The 17,815-nt window shown below is 37.9% G+C and overlaps 1 protein-coding gene across 1 annotated transcript in view; it reads right to left on the reverse strand.

Moving 5' to 3' along the window:
• LOC150102008 (uncharacterized) overlaps window positions 1–17,815 on the reverse strand; it is a 93,237-nt gene that overhangs the window by 59,701 nt on the left and 15,721 nt on the right. Inside the window, exon 3 of the mRNA XM_090400884.1 lies at window positions 8,319–8,477. Coding sequence (XP_090257010.1) covers window positions 8,319–8,477 — 159 coding nt within the window. The remainder of the gene's footprint in view (window positions 1–8,318; window positions 8,478–17,815) is intronic.

The raw sequence follows: 17,815 nt of genomic DNA on the forward strand, positions 1-17,815 counted from the left end.
ACTGTGAGCAAGAGGGTAAGGAGTGGTTTCTTTGTGTGGAGGGTGGTTGAGCCGTGGAATGCATTGCCTGATGGAGTGGTGGGAGCGAGAACGGTCAGCGAGTTTAAAGAGTGGTATGATAGACTTTGTGTTTCTCAGGGGGGGACCTCCCCTCGATGAGTCTTGACAGACTTTATGTCTTAGGAAGGACCTCCCTCGAAGAGTCTTTTGACTCCTTGGAGGCCTGAATAATAATAATAATAATAATAATAATGGTATGATGTCATAAGAGTGTTACAGTGGCTGCACTGCATAGTTCAGAAAGCCTGGACAGAGGGACAAATTCCCGATGATTGGAGTAGAGCTCTCATAGTACCCATATATAAAAAGGGAAATAAAACTGAATGTGAGAATTACAGAGGTAGTTCCCTACTGAGTGTTCTTGGCAAGATCTATGCAAGTATACTTGAGAAACAGTTGAGAAGAATTGTGGAAGAAAAGCTTGGTGAAGAACAAGCTGGATTCAGGCCAAATAGAGGCTGTCAGGATCAGATCTTCACTTTACGACAAATAGTCGAGAAAGCATGGGAATATAACAAAGATCTGTATTTAAGTTTTGTCGATTTGGAAAAGGCATATGACAAGGTGCCAAGAGAGAAGCTATTCAATACGCTGTAGTTATATGGTGTCAATGATGCGTTATAACAAGTAATACTTAGTCTTTATTTGAGTTGTAAGTCAGCAGTTAGAATTGAAGGAAGTACAGGAAGATGATTTAATGTTAAATCTGGTGTGAGACAAGGATGTACATTATCCCCTCTGTTATTCATTATCTATATGGATCACATTATGAAGGAAACTGGTATTAAACATGATATCAAAATTGGAGATGTTAATGTCAGCTCTTTGCTTTATGTAGATGATGTTATACTTCTAAATAAATCCGCTACAAGTCTGCAAGATTCTCTGACTAAATTGAATAGCTGTTGTAATAGATATGGTATGAAGGTCAGCAATAAAAAGACAAAGACAATGAAAATAGGCAGAATCGTTGAAAATGTCAACTGTGTTGTGAACAGAAAAACTGTGGAACAAGTAAAACATTTCAGCTACTTAGGCACAATTTTTAGTGAAGATGGTAAATTAAATATAGAAATAGACAACAGAATAAATAAAGCTGGTGTAGTAGGAAGTCAATTGAATAAATTCATATGGAATAAGAGAGAAATTATTCAAAACACTAAATTAGCTGTATACAAGACAGTGTTCAAACCAGTTTTAACTTATGGATCTGAGAGCTGGGTCAGAAGTAAAACACTTGACCAAAGACTAGAGACCACAGATATGAGAGTCCTGAGAAAGATTATATGCGTGAACAGATGGCATCAATGGCAATATCATATTAAAAATGAGGATATTAGGAAAGAACTTGACATTGTCGGCATCCAGGAATGCGTAAGCAGAGCTAATCTCAGGTGGTATGGTCACTTAAACAGAATGGGCAAGGAAAGATTAGCGAAACAAGTGTTCTCTGCCAGGTTGGCAGCAAAACGACTCAGAGGAAGACCAAGATGTATGTGGATTGATACAGTACAAAGTGCCTTAGACGATAGAAATATGAGATCTGATAATGTTGGAGTCTTGACAAGTAACAGACTGATTTGGAGGAAAATTGTAGATAGAAATTAATAATGATGTAATTTTTTTCATGTAGTACTATCATATCCTGTACACCCCTTGAGGGTACATGGCAGGAATATGATGATGATGATATTTTTTTAGTTGGTCAGAATGTTTCGTATTCGTATCGGTGATGGTGTATTGACTTCAAGGTTAAGCATGTTGCTTTTTATCCATAGAATGAAACTTAACTATAAAAATAATTCAATATTTACTGCAAATCTATAAATATATACATCAGATACAATTCGCTATAATAAGTAATTCTCTCTGAGAATTGACATTCATACTCTCTTTAGAATTACAATCAGTTAATTTCAATATTCTATGTATCTAATTCTCAACTTCTAATAAAATACATAGGATAACTTATATGGCCATTCTAGTATATGAGCTCAATAAAAATACATATATATCTTTCACTCTCTGACTCATAGTTAAAATACATTTCAAAACAACCTGAACACAGCATTCAACTAAAATTTCTGTAATTTCAATTCACTATATGATAACTTCTTAATGCAGCATTTATTCTATCAGTCTCTTCTTTATCCTCATTTATTTATTTAATTTTTTAATTAATAATTAATAATTAAATTAAATAAATTAAATTAATTTAATACTGTTTTCACTCATTCATCTATTCAATTTTATCTCTCAAACTTTAGAAAACAAAGTTAAAAGCCTCACTTAACTATTATTATTATTATTTCGGGCGACTCCAGGAGTCCTTAGACTCATCGAGGGAGGCCCTAAACATCATGTCCACACAACTATGCGATTACATTCTCACAGTATCTATCATACCTTGTCTTGAACTCGTTCACCGTCATAGCACCCACAACAGACTCTGGCAGCTTATTCCACTCATTTACCACTCTAAAAGTAAAGAACCCAGCTCTAACACCCTTGCTAACCACACTCTTGCCCAGCTTCCATAGGTGTCCCCTAGTTCTCCCACCACCAGTCCTGATCTCAAAAATATCCTCTGAATTAATCCTATAGAATCCCTTTAGCAATTTGAATGTCTCGATCATATCTCCCCTCCTCCGCCTATCAACTAGTTTCTGCAACCCACAAATCTTCAACCTGTTCTCATATGGTTCATTCCATAGACCTGTTATCATCTTAGTCATTCGCCTCTGGATCCTCTCCACCTCCTCCCCATCAAGAAGGAACCGAGGTGACCAAATCTGGGCACAGTAGTTGAGATGAGGTCTTATCAAGGCTCGGTACAGAGGTACAATAACTTGCTTGTCTCTGCTCGTCAAGGTATTTTTCAACAACCAAGTGAGTTGATGAGCTGATTTAGCTACTTTTGCAGTGTGCCCCCTAAACTTCATCTCCCTATCCACCAACACTCCCAAGTCCCTGGCCTCATCAATCTCTTGGAGTACAGTTCCACCAATGTGGTATACTGCTGCTAATCTTTTCACCCCAAAATGCATAACCTTACATTTTGTCACATTAAATTGACATCCATTCTCCTTAGCCCAGAACTCCAATCTATTTAAGTCATCCTGCAAGACTTTGACATCTTCTGCATTCACTATTGCCCTACCCAACTTTGCATCATCAGCGAACAAATGAATTGTTCCACTTAGATCCTTCCCTATATTGTTAATTAACAGATTAAACAGCAGTGGTCCAAGAACAGAACCCTGCGGCACACCACTAGTCACAGGCCGTCTTTTGGACTCTACTCCTGAATAAACTACTCTTTGATATCTCTCCATCAACCAACCACCTATCCACCTCACCAACCCTATATCCATTCCCATATGTTGTAGTTTATGGATTAGTATTCCATGTGGTATCCTGTCAAATGCCTTTGCCAGGTCCAGCAGTATCACTGTAAACCCATTTCCCTTATCCAGTTCAGCCGTCACCTTGTTATAAAACTTGAGCAAGTTACTGAAGCATGATCTACCCTTCACAAAGCCATGCTGTCCCCTGTACAGTATCTCGTTTTCATCAATCCAGTCCTGTATTTTTCCCTTGACTACTTTCTCTAAGACCTTGACAACGACTCCTGATATGCTGATCGGTCGGTAATTTGCAACCGTAGTCTTGGATCCTCCTTTATGCAGTGAAACTATTTTCCCCTCTTTCCACACCTTCGGGACTAAGCCAGACCTGAGACTCAGATTAAACAACATGGTCAAGGGCACTGATAATTCTTTAGCCGCTTCATGCAAGACCCGTGCCGGTATACCATCCAATCCCACAGATGTGTTCACATTAAGGTTCTGTAATAGACTAGTCACCTCCACATTATACTTGCATATGTGTTCTAGTTTCCATAAGCAAGTTTCTTTAATGCATCCTTTCTTATATTTCTGAAGCAGGCATGAAGAATAATCGCTCTGGCAATAAAATACAGTACACTTTAACTGAACAGTTTCCAAATGCATTTCCAATAAAAGGAAATTTAGTACAGATTCCTTCTTGCTTTTTGAAACATATATCACTTGCTTCTTATATACAAAAGCTTGATACATTATACTGTCCTTCAATTATTAACTTTACAGTTCCATATCCTTGGAGAGTAATTAAAGATGCATATAAAAACTTTTCTGAGATTGGAGAACTTAACTCAGAAGTTTATTAGATCGTTCTGGCTCTCCTTCATTGCTTGCTCTTTGCTGAGTAGCATTTTTGTTACCCAGCGACAGCTGTTCTAAAATGGTCCCCAGAATATGAAGGGGATAAATTAACTGTGGAAAGGGTACAGAGGCAGATAACAAAGATGAATTCAGGACTGTACAATGTTAGTTATGAGGATCGGCTGAGGGAATGTGGACTGCATAGTTTGGTATATATAGAAGAAGAAGAAGGAGAAGTGATATGATTGAGACTTTTAACTGTTGAGAGGTAGTTACAGGGTTGAGACTGGAGAGTTCTTTCGCTTGGTGGAACAGCGAGAAGGAGCGATGAGAAGGGGCCATCCCTGGAAGTTACGAAAGAAAGCAGTGAGCAAGATGGTGAGGAGCGGTTTCTTTGCAGGGAGGGTGGGTGAACTGTGGGATGATAGACTTTGTGTTTCCTAGGAAGGACCTCCCAAGATGAGTCTTTTGACTCTATGGAGGCCTGAATAATAATAATAATAATAAAAATAACTAACGTGCATGCCCATTACCAAGATTCAAAGTGAATCTTGTCAAGTGACAAAATGGCTGCTGTTACTGCCATGCTTGCATATTGTACAGTAACAGTATGGCATACAAACACTACTATAAACAAACATAAGTTAATATATATTATACAAAACAACATTTCTGTGTTATTCCCTAAGAATTACAATATATGGTAAGCAAGTTTACTCAATATAACTGCATTTAAGTCTCCTTATTATGCTACTACATAACCAGATGGCAGCTTCAATAATTCTAAGCATATAAATACATTACTAAATATTATTATTATTATTCAGGCCTCCATAGAGTCAAAAGACTCATCGTGGGAGGTCCTTCCTAAGAAACACAAAGTCTATCAAGACTCATCGAGGGGAGGTCTCCCCCTAAGAAACACAAAGTCTATCATACCACTCCTTGAACTCATTGACCGTTCTCGCTCTCACCACTCCATCAGGCAATGCATTCCATGGTTCAACCACCCTCCATGCACATATACCTAATATGAACATATACATGTATGTTTGAGAATATAAAACAATGAATTCCTCATTAAAGAATTTTTTTTAGTCATATAAAAAATGATTTACCAAGAAAATGTTTCATGTGAGATTTTTACAGTATCATTTGTTTTCACAACAATTTAACCTGGATTTAGAATTTACCTTATGTACATATAAATCTAGTGAGCCTCCATCACTCAGATTTTGATGATAAATAAGTTAGCCTGTCTCGTACGGAGGCATTTTTGAAAAAACTCTGAGTTTCCAGGGTTTTTTCATCTGGAAACTTGGGTTTTTCATCCCCAAGAACAGTCAAATGTGCTCCATGAACACAAGCATCTACAGCCATAGGACACATCAGGAGGCATAGGGCTAACCACCTTATCCTCGAGACAGTTGCAGTTACAAGAATAAGAAACCTCAATACCATAAAAGGTAGAAGAGGAGGATTAAGAAAGAAAGAAAGACATATAAATCTAGACAATTTTGTTTTGGCAAATTTTGCAAAGTAAAACTGAAATAACTCAACAAATTTTATTAAGATCTTAAATACCAAACTTCATTAAATTCCATTTAACCACAGCAGATTTTTTTCTATCTTTGTGAACGGTCTTTGGAATGTGGAGTACGAGGACAGATTAAGAAAATGTAAATTGCAAAGACTTGTGAATAGGAGGAAGAGAAGAGATGTGACTAAGACATATAAGTTAGTCAGGTTGTTATCAGATTGAAATGGAAGAGATTTTTCATAAAATAGGGGAGGGAGAGAGAACAAGAGGCCATCACTAGAAACTGTATAAAGAGGATTTGAGCAGGTTCTTTGCATGGAGTAGTTAGTGAGTGGAATACATTTCCTGAGTGTTGTGAATGTAGACACAATGAATCATTTTAAGACATGGTTGGATGAGCATTGTGTGCAATAGTGTATGCCTCCCACAATGAGTCTCTGACTCCATGGAGGTTGGATGTTAATAATAATAATAATTCTGCAAAAGTTTATCAATAAAATAATAAAATAGTACTTAGTGAAAAAACGGAAATCCTAAATACCAAATGTTGCTAAATCTCATCTATCCTAAGTGGGGTTATCACTTATATTATTTTGAAATGTTCTGAAAAATTTTGATATTAAAACGGCTTGATTAAAGCCAAAACTGAGATGACTACAAATTTAGAAATGATCCCAAATACCAAATTTTAATAAATTTATATACCAAAGTTGAGAAATAGAGAGAGATCAAAAAGAATCTAATAAGTGCTATACATTTTGCCAAATATACCTAAAGGGTGTTTTTTTCATTTGACAATCAGTATCAGACCATATCTGAACTACTATGGGCATCTTTGATAAAACTTTGGAAAAAGGTTCAGTGAAGGATAAATTGTGAAGAATGTAATCTGCTGAGTATGATGAAAACATAAAGGACAGTGACGGGAGTATAACCACATAAGTTGGAGAGAGAGAGGTGCTTAATGGATAAATATACTGATATCTCGTAAAGGGAAAACGGAGGGAGAAGAAAGGAAGACACCCTTATAAGTTGTATAAAGCACACAGGAAGAACCAAGTGTTCTTTGTGGATACAGTAGTGAATGGAATGCAGTGCTCCTTAGGCAGTAAGAGAAAGGACAACAAATTCTTTTAAAGAAAGATGTGTTAAATGCTAATTATGGTGGCAGAAACCTATTTGCAATGCATCAGTTGAAATGTGAACTCAATGTAGAATTAATAACAAGAAGAAACAACTCTCAAATTCTGAGTTCTCAGATTAAGAGTTGGATCAGTGACTGGCTGTCAGATAGGTATCAGAAAGTTGTATACAGAGGTGCTGTATCCCAAAAGAGGAAAGTCACTAGTTGTGTACCACAGATCAGTTTTGAGACCATTGTTGTTCAATTTGTATGTTAATGATATCGGGATCGGTTTAACTAGTGATATGCAGCTGTTTGCAGATGATGCAAAATTGGGGAGAGTAAGCAGAGTCAAGCAGATTTTTGTCAAGCAGATATTATGGCCTTACAGTAGGACTTAAATAGATTGTATGAAGGGCAGATAAGAACTTTCGGTTCAATGTTGCAAAGTGTAAGGTTTTGAGATTTGGTAAGCAATGATGGATGCAAAGTACACATTTGGTGGGGAAACTTTAACAGATTTGGTCACTGGGTTTTCATGGTGATGAAGATATGTTGGAAAGTCCAGAGAAGATTCACAAAGGTGGTCAGTGGTCTTTGGAATGTGGAGTATGAGGACAAATTGAGAGAATGTAAGTTGCAAAGCCTTGAAAATAGGAGTCAGAGGGGGGGGGATATGATTGAAACACATATGCTAGTCAGAGGTTGTTAACAGGTTGACATGGAAGAGATTTTTCATAAAATGGAAGAGGGGGAAGTAGAACAAGAGGCCATCATTGGAAACTGTATAAAAAGGGTGTGAGAAGAGGAGTGAGGAACTGGCTCTTTGCATGGAGAGTGGTTGGTGAATGGAATGCATTGCCTGAGTGTGTTGTCAATGTAGACACACTGAATCAGTTTGAGGCATGGTCGGACAAGCATTGTATGCAATGTATGCAATAATGTGTACCTCCCATGATGATGATGATGAGTCTCTGACTCCATGGAGGTCAGATGTTAATAATAATAATAATAATAATAATAATAAAAAATATGTACTACCAAAAATAAAATAAAAAAATACTGCTCTAATAAAGTATACTTTATAATTTTTTTGAAATAAAAGCAGTGAATGTTAAACATACTGCACAACCCAAATATATGAAGTACGTGTATACATTCAACTCTCACTATAGCAAGCATTGCTATAACAAACTTGCTCACTATAACAAACTAATGACAGGTCTCAACGAGAGACCCATGAGCACAATGCTATGCTAAAAGAAATTTACTATGAATTACGAGTTTGCTATAGTGAGGGCCAAATGTAGTTAATTTAGTTTATATTTAGTATTATAATAAATAATCTAATAAAATGTGTAGTTTATTAGGAGATCAGATAATCACATACATCAGTAAGGTTCAGAAGAGTGAAGGAGTTTTCCATTGCTGGCCATTTTCTTGTTGCATGAGTAATAATTACAGGGACATCGTCACGAAGATAACTATCAGTTATTTCTTCTTGAGAAGCATAATCAAGTCTATCAATTTCAACCAAGTCTTCACAGACCTAAAAATAAATCTATTTAAATTATTATTATCATTATCATCATGGGGTGCTTAAGGATCAAAGCTGTATAACTGAGAGGAGACCCCCAACATAACCTTTAATTAAATGTGGAGAACTGACCAGGGCTTCTGACCTAATGTGCAATCCCCACCTTCTTGTAGTGCACCTTGTTAGGTATCTACCTGGACACTGAACGAACGAGAATAGGCTGGCAAATTTGGGATTTAGCTGATCAAATTGTATTCTTAACGGCATAAACCAAAATATAAAATGATGGTACAACATGACAGAATTTCATGCCAGCTGGGGAATCGCCTGGTTAAACAAGGAAACAAGGCTCCCATTGTTTTCGCCAGGGAATCAAGGCAAACAGCAAAAAGTCAGTTACTGGAATAAATCTTAAAACACACTCCCACCTCAACATCACCAGAGTTCAAGATCGGTACTATCAACTTAAGAAGCCTGAATGGCAAAAAAATGGAGCTAGCTGAGGAATTAGATAAGTACCAGATTGACATAATAGGGGTGACTGCAACAAAAAAGACAAAAACCGGTGAGATCTTTCTGAGCAATAAATACAAAATGTTATATTCAGTCAATGACAATCAAGGGAAAGAAGGAGTAACCAGAGTATTGAACACAAAATACGATGCTAATCTTCTTGAATGGCAGGCAGTCTCAAGTAGAGTGATGTGGGCAAATATGAGAATGGGAAACTGGACAATGAGATTTATTTGTGCCTATGGTCCCAGAGAAGGTTCTGGTAAGGTAGAAGTAGAGGAATGTTTTGAGGCTTTAGAGAAAACAACTGATACAATGAAAAATAAAAAGTTGGACCTTGTTGGGGATCTAAATAGTAGAGTAGGAAATGATTGTCAGACATGCAAAAATATTTTGGGAAAATTTGGAGAAAAGAACAAAGCTAATAATAATGGCAAATACCTGTTGGATTTCTGCTCAGGACATGGACTGGTTATTACTATTATTATTATGGGTATCTCCATGGAGTCAGTAGACTCATCGCAGGAGATCCAAACTATCAAAACAATATCTATCATATCTCTTCTTGAATTCATTTACAAACGAAGAACTCGCAACTGAGACAGGCAATGCATTCCACTCATTCACTACCCTCCAGGCGAAAAACCTTGTTCTCACACCCTTGTTAACCACAATTTTCCTTAATTTCCAGAGATGACTTCTTGTTCTTCCATCACTATCACACAGCTGAAACATTTCCCCTGCATCAATCTTATAAAAACCTTCTAGTAATTTAAATGTTTCTATCATATCCTCTCTTCTCCACCTATCAACCAACCTCTGTAATCCACAAGCTCTCAATCTATCAATGTAGGGAGCATTTTTTACATCACTCACCAACTTAGTCACTCTCCTCTAAGACCTCTCCACAACTTCCTCATCTCCAAGGAATCCAGGTGACCAGACCTGAGCACAGTAATCTAAATGTGGAAGTATCAACGCTTCATAAAGGGGAATAATACCTCTTTATCTCTGGAGTTAGTGTGTTCCTCAATAACCAAGTAATCCTATGTGCAATCTTGGACACCTTAGCAATGTGTCCCCTGAACTTCATCTCTCTTTCCACCAACACCCCTAAGTCTCTAGTCTCATCAATCTCTTGGAGTACCATTCCATCGATGTAGTACATAGCTGGTAATCTTTTAATCCCAAAATGCATAACTTTACACTTTTCCACATTGAACTGAAATCCATAACCTTTTGCCCATTTTGCAAGTTTATTTAAATCATCCTGCAAACTCTCGACATTAGCTTGATTTTTTATTGTGCTACCCAACTTTGCATCATAGGCAAACAACTGAATATTTCCCTTTAAGCCATTTCCTATATCATTTATGTACAAATTAAACAAGAATGGCCCAAGCACAGAGCCCTGAGGCACACCACTGGTCACCTGCCTCATCCTGGACTCTGCTCCTCCATACACCACCTTCTGGTATCTCTCCCCAAGCCATTCTCCTATCCATATCACCAGTTTAGTATCCATCCCCATCTGCTCCAATTTGCAGAACAGTATTCCATGGGGTATCCTGTCTTCGCAAATGCCTTCGCAAAATCCAGAAGTACCACTGTATAGCCATTTCCTTTGTCCAACTCAGATGTCATTCTATTATATAAAGTTAATAAATTGCTAAGGCAGGATCATTCTTTAACAAAACCATGTTGGCCCCTATAGAGTATCATATCCTGATCCACCCATTCTTGAATTTTGTCTTTAACCAACTTTTCCAATACTTTTACCACCACTCCTGAGATGGTGATTGGTCTGTAATTAACTACTGCAGTTTTAGAGCCGACTTTATGCAGAGGAACTACTTTGCCTTCCTTCCACTCCCTAGGGACCACACCAGAGTTCAAACTTAAGTTAAATAACCAAGTAAGAGGCATAGACAATTCATTTGCACATTCATGCATCACCCGAGCTGATATTCCATCTAAACCTACAGCAATGTTTGCATTTAAATTTTGCAATATACTAAGTACTTCTGATTTCTTAATTTCAATTCTCACATTAGTTATTGCTACAGGTACAGAGATATTCTCACTTGGGTGAAAGACTTTGGAAAGTGATCACTCAGTAACTCTACTATTACATCTGAATTTGTCACCTCAATACCATCAGCACCCACAAAAGTTATCCTTCCGAAGTCATTCTTCCTTTTACTTCCCACATAGTGGAAGAAATCTTTGGGATTACCCTTGATCTTCTTGGCTAAGGTCTTCTCATAATCTGATTTAGCTTTTCTTACTATGCTGTAACCTTCCTAGCTTGAAGCTTATACTGCTCATGGGTGTACTGATTGCCTTTCTCCTTGTATATTCTCCATAACATTTTCTTTATTTGGAGATCAAGCTTGATACTACTACTACTACTCATCCATCTAACGCCTACCTTATTTGTCTTCCTGACCATGGGAACACAATCTGATATTGCTCTTCCTCAGATACCCGCTGATTTTATTCCATGCACTGCTAACATCTTTCACTTGAAATATGTTCTGACATGGGATGGCTGCAAGCTCACTCCGAAGCTTGTTATAATTGCCTAACCTGTAGCTCCGTATATACCCCTTCTTAAGAGAGAAATCCACAAATCTCTGCAACCTCCCAAGTCAATACCACATGATCGCTCTCACCAATTGGAGATAATGAGAACACCTTACTTATGCATACATCCTCTGAACCAATGACCAGGTCCAACGCTCTCACACCACGTGTCCCTTCAGTTATGTGCTGTTTCCAGTAATTATCTCGTAGAAGATGTATAAATTCCATTTCCTTTTTGCCACGATATTTCCTCCTTCCAATTTATATCACCATAATTAAAATCTTAAAATCCCCCATGATAATCACTAACCCTGCACTCATTACACTAATTTGCTGATGCATGAATTCAATATCAACACAATGTTCCAACATAAAAATGTGCACAAATTCACATGGAGAGAAGAGGCAAGGAATAAGAAAAGTCTTATTGACCATGTTATTATTGACAGTGATGTTTTCTCCCTGGTGCAGGACACCAGAGTGTACAGAGGATCTGAAATTGGAAGTGATCACCATTTAGTCTTCAGCAAGATAAAATTGAATTTCATATTGAAAAGAAGGACATGTAAAAAAGTTTTAAAGTGAATAAGGGTTAAGTAGCTCTCGGATGTGAGTTGTAGACTAAAATACACAAACATTATTGAAGAAAAAATGAAAGAGTTTGAGAACAGAATCCAAACCTTGGAGATTGAGTGGCAAGCCATGAAGAAAACACTGATTGATTCAGTCAGAGAGACATGTGGTAAAGTTGTCTGCAAGGATATAAAAATCAAAACTCCGTGGTGGACACAGGAAGTTAAAGAGACAGTGAAGGAAAAGAAGAAAGCATATCAAAAGTTCCTGTCAAATAAGTCAGCTTGTGCTCTTAGAGAATACAGAAACAAATGTAAGAAAGTTAAACACTATTTAAATTGTACATGTTTTGGTCATAAAGTATTACAAAATAAAGATTTATTGTTACATAGACCATATATATATATATATATATATTGTACTTAAGCTCTTACAAATTGCCTACCGGTTTCGCTAGTAACTGACTAGCTTTCTCAAGGCTTGCATAGTACAAAAAAAGGTAAATGCAAAAAAGGTTTAAAAATACAAAGAACCGTTAGTACCTGTTAGGTAGCTAGGGTGACACGTTTGTGTGACATAACTACTCAGTATCATGAACACGCGTTACATGCAAACGCGTAATATGATTATTTGCGTACTGTAGCTCTGTTGAACTGAGGGAGTTAATTAGATTTTTCCAGGTATCGTTCAGAGTGGCCCCTTGATTTCTGTTTAGGTTACTTCCCGTATGTAGTACAACTGCCGCTTCTTTAAATACTCGATGTCTGTACTCCTCGTCTACGTAGGGCATGGAGCTGTTATTCCAGTCTATAGTGTGGTTCGAAATAATCATATTACGCATTTGCATGTAACGCGTGTTCATGATGCTGAGTAGTTATGTCACGCGAACGTGTCACCCTAGCTACCTAACAGGTACTAACGGTTCTTTGTATTTTTAAACCCTTTTTTGCATTTACCTTTTTTGTACTATGCAAGCCTTGAGAAAGCTAGTCAGTTACTAGCGAAACCGGTAGGCAATTTGTAAGAGCTTAAGTACGTTATAAATATATGGTCTATGTAACAATAAATCTTTATTTTGTAAAGTTAAACACTGTGTAAAACTGGCTAAACAAAAGTCACGAGAGAACTTTGGTAAGAACATAGAAAATAAATATCCAGAAGGTGGTAAGATATTATGGAGGTTGTTGAAGAAGCTCAGAAATGGAGGAAAGAGTGCTGTAAAAGGAATTAGAGATGATAAAAGTCATTAAAAAAAAGAATGGAGTAATTACTTCGAAAAATTGCTAAATGAAATGAGCAATAATAGCACAGTGGTAAAAAACACTCAACACGGATGCAGTCAGGAATACATATCCATACTCAAAGTAGAAAAAGCCATCAAAGGCCTGAAATGTGGAAAGGCAGCAGGAGTAGATATTTGGCCATAAATGCTCCACTATGGAGGTATAAAAGTCTTACAGTGGCCGCACTGCATAGTTCAGAAGGCCTGGACAGAGGGATGAATTCCAGATGATTGGAGGAGCTCTCATAGTACCCATATATAAAAATAGAAATAAAACTGAATGTGAGAATTATAGAGGTATTTCCCTGCTGAGTGTTCCTTGTAAGATTTATTATTATTATTATTCAGGCCTCCATGGAGTCAAAAGACTCATCGCGAGAGGTCCTTCCTAGGAAACACAAAGTCTATCAAGACTCGTCATGGGGGTCCCTCTTTGGAAACACAAAGTCTATCATACCACTCCTGATATAGTGGTGAGAATGAGAACAGTCACCCTCTTGCTCACAGTTTCCTTTCGTAACTTCCAGGGATGGCCCTTTGTCATCACTCCTTCATGCTGTTCAACCAAGTGAATCCCCAGTGTCAACCCTGTAACCACCTCTCAACAGCTTAAAAGTCTCAATCATATCACCTCTTCTTCTATCCACCAAACTCTGCAATCCACATTCCATCAGCCAATCCTCATAAATAACATTGTACAGTGTACTTGAGAAATGGTTGAGAAGGATTGTGGAAGGGAAGCTTGGTGAAGAACAGTTGATGATGATGATTATCATCATCAATATTTAATATTCTTAACCACTCTTCACTAATTGCCACTAAGTTTTGGCAAAGCAGGTAATTTAAGAAATAACCCATGGTAAAACAATGACCCTTGTAGGTAGGCAGTGTAATTACTGACTGTTGCATTCATATTCAAGACTTCAGAAACTGAATTCATCATTTTTTTCATTCCTATTCTCATACTCACTCACCTGAAGATGCCTCTATGCACATCCACTTTTTTCCTTTAACAGCTCCAGTTTCCCTGATTTTGTATTCCCAGACTCTCAAAGATTAACACTTTCTCCAAACACCTAACTAGATTCAAGTGCAATCTATTAGGCTTATTATTATTATCCTAAGACTCCTATGGAGTCAAAGATTCATCAAGGGAGGTCCCTCTGTCATACACACAGCTCATCATACCTTGCCTTAAACACATTCAAATTCTCTGCAGACACCGCGTGCAAGGCATTCCAGTCATTCACAACTCTTCATGCAAAAAACCTGCTTCCCACTTCATACAGCTTCCAAGGATGACAGTGGTGGCCCATGAAGTTTTAAATGGGGGTGCTACCTATACAAAATAATTTTTAAAAAATTCTTTTTTTCCTAATCAGTAGCCAATTTATTAATAAATAAATCTGTTTTTTAAATTATTTTGTATAGGCAGCACCCCCACTTAAAACTTCATGGGCTGCCACTGAAGGAGGACCTCTTGTTTTTTCCCAATCTCCCACCATTTTAAGAAAAGCCTCTTCAATGCTAATCCTATAGCAATCCCTTACCTACTTGTACATCTTTATCATATTATCTCTCTTCCTCCTATTCTATGTGTAAATTGCATCTTCTCAATCTTTCTTCATATTCAACATTCCGAGAGATTATAAAAGTCCAAAATACAGTATACATATACACTACTACCAATAACTGTCCAGACACTTTAGCCATTTGCAATTGATACCAGCAAATCCTAATATTGGGTATGTCTACCTTTGGCTTTGATCATTTCCTGCAACCTTTGACGGAGGTTTCCACCAATGTACAGCAGACATCAGGTGGAATTTATCTCCATTTCTCCATCAAAGCAGAATTGAGTTCAATGACAGATCGAGGATGGGTTGCTATGGACTTCAATTGCCTCTCCAATTCGTCCTGTAGGTGTTTGAAGGGGTCAAGGGCAGGACTGCACAAGCCAAGTCAGTTGTTTAACACCCATCTCTTCATAGCATTCCATAACAGCTGCAGCTTTGTGGCATGGGGTATTGTCATCTTGATAGTAACACGGATCCATTCAAGAAAAACTCCACAGTGTAGGCAGCACCTGATTATCCAGAATGTCAAGGTACTGAGCTGCCTTCATCGTACCACAAACAACGACCAGTGGTCCCACTCCAAACCAGCTGAATGCACCCTATACCATTACTCCTCTGCCACCAAACTTTACTGTGGGTACAACACACTGTAGTAACAAACATTCACCAGGCTGCCTCACACCTACACCTTGTTATCAGACTGGAAACAAGTGACCCTTGATTCATCACTCCAAAGTATCATTTTCCACTAGTCAATTATCCAGTTCAAATGCTCTTTGCACCAGGCCAGACGAGCCACCTTGTTTGTTGTTGTGATGTTCAGCTTGTGTGCTGCTGCTGCTTTTCCATGGAAACCCAGTGAATGGAGTTCTTTTTGTACAGTATTAGTACTCACCATGGTGTTACTGGCATTCTAAAACTCATCAGGGATGGTCTGTGCCAATTGCAGTCAGTTTTTATGTGCCACCCATTTTAACACTCTTCTGTCCCTGTCAGTCATTTTCAGCAGATGCCCTGGGTGTTTTCCTGCATTAGTGGTGCCAGAACATCTCCATTTGTTGATCTCATCACCAACCGTTGATTTTGGATGCCTTAGTTGAGTGGCCATGGTATATATGGACATCCCATGATGACACCTCTCTTGAAGTCACTAAGTTCATGTCAAATTGCCATACCACCTGTATTCAACTGCTATGATAAAATACTGCTCCCTACTATACGTACACCAGTTTTTATTATTATTATTATTCAGGCCTCCATGGAGTTAAAAGACTAATCGTGGGAGGTCCTTCCTAAGAAACACAAAGTCTATCATACCACTCCTTAAACTCATTGCCCATTCTCGCTCTCACCACTCCATCAGGCAATGCATTCCACGGTTCAACCACCCTCCATGCAAAGAAACCACTCATCACCCTCTTGCTCACAGTTTCCTTTCGTAACTTCCAGGGATGGCCCCTTGGCATGACTTCTTCCCACTGTTCAACCAAGCAAAAGAACTCCTCAATGTCAACCCTGTAACCTCCTCTCAACAGTTTAAAAGTCTCAATCATATAACCTCTCCTCCTTCTATCCACCAAACTCTGCAGTCCACATTCCCTCAGCCGATCCTCATAACCAAAATTGTACAGTCCTGAAACGATCTTTGTCATCCATCTTTGTACCCTTTCCACAGTTAATTTATCCCCTTCAAATCCTGGGGACCAAATCTGAGAACAATAGACTAAGTGTGGTCTGATCAGAGACTTATACAACGGAATGATAACCCTTTTATCTCTGCAGGTCAGTGTCCTTCTCATAATTGCAGCAATCCTCTGTGTTACCTTCACCACCTTTGCAATATGTATACCCTAAATTTCAGGTTTCTATCAATCATCAACCCCAGATCTCTTGTCGCCCCTACTTCCTCCAGTATAACTCCTCCCATAGAGTATGCACCATCCCATCGATGTTTCCCAAACCTCAAGACCTTACATTTTGCTGCATTAAACTGAGACCCCCATTCATTTGCCCATCTATCTAGCTTATTCAAATCCTCTTGCAGGGCTACCACATCTGCACTATTACTAATAATCCTTCCCAGCTTCGCATCATCTGCAAACAACTGAATATCCCTTGCAATCCACTGGCAATGTCATTGATATAAAGGTTAAACAATATAGGTCCTAGTACTGAGTCCTGTGGGACCCCACTTGTAACCCTCTGCCTCCTTGAAACTGCTCCACCATACACAACTCTCTGATACTTATCAGACAGCTAATCCTGAATCCAGTTGACCAATCTGACATCCAGACCCATGTGCTGCAACTTAAATATCAGCTTATCATGTGGCACCCTGTCAAATGCCTTCGCTAAGTCTAAGAAAATTGCAGTACATGCCTTTCCCTCATCTATGTTATTAAAAAAATCTGGAATTCCATAACTTCGATTAATAGGACTGTCCAGACAATTATTGGTTGTGTGTGTGGGGGGGGGGGGCTATATAATGATACATTAGAAATTTCTATTTCTTCTCCAGACAAGCAATGTATAATGTTATGTCCTTCATAAAAATTGTATTAAGTTTTTGAGTTTTCAAATTATCACTAACATATACAATAAAGAGGATTTTTTGTTTAGAAAGTGTACTCAAAATTGGTTAGGGCTTATTTTGAGCACTTTTTCTCTGTGATTTTTTTAGTTTGACTACAAATAATGCAATTTGTGGTTACTTTTCCTATTAAAATTATGGAACATAAATTGTTGATCACAAGCTATTTATACATTTTAATGTGCAATAAAATTATTGAAATGCATACAATCGATGGGAAATATGGTAA

The sequence above is a fragment of the Typopeltis vanoorti genome, chromosome 11, assembly GCF_054136105.1.
Source record: "Typopeltis vanoorti isolate ZY-2024b chromosome 11, IOZ_Tvanoo_1.0, whole genome shotgun sequence".
Classification (NCBI taxonomy): Eukaryota; Metazoa; Arthropoda; class Arachnida; order Uropygi; family Thelyphonidae; genus Typopeltis; species Typopeltis vanoorti.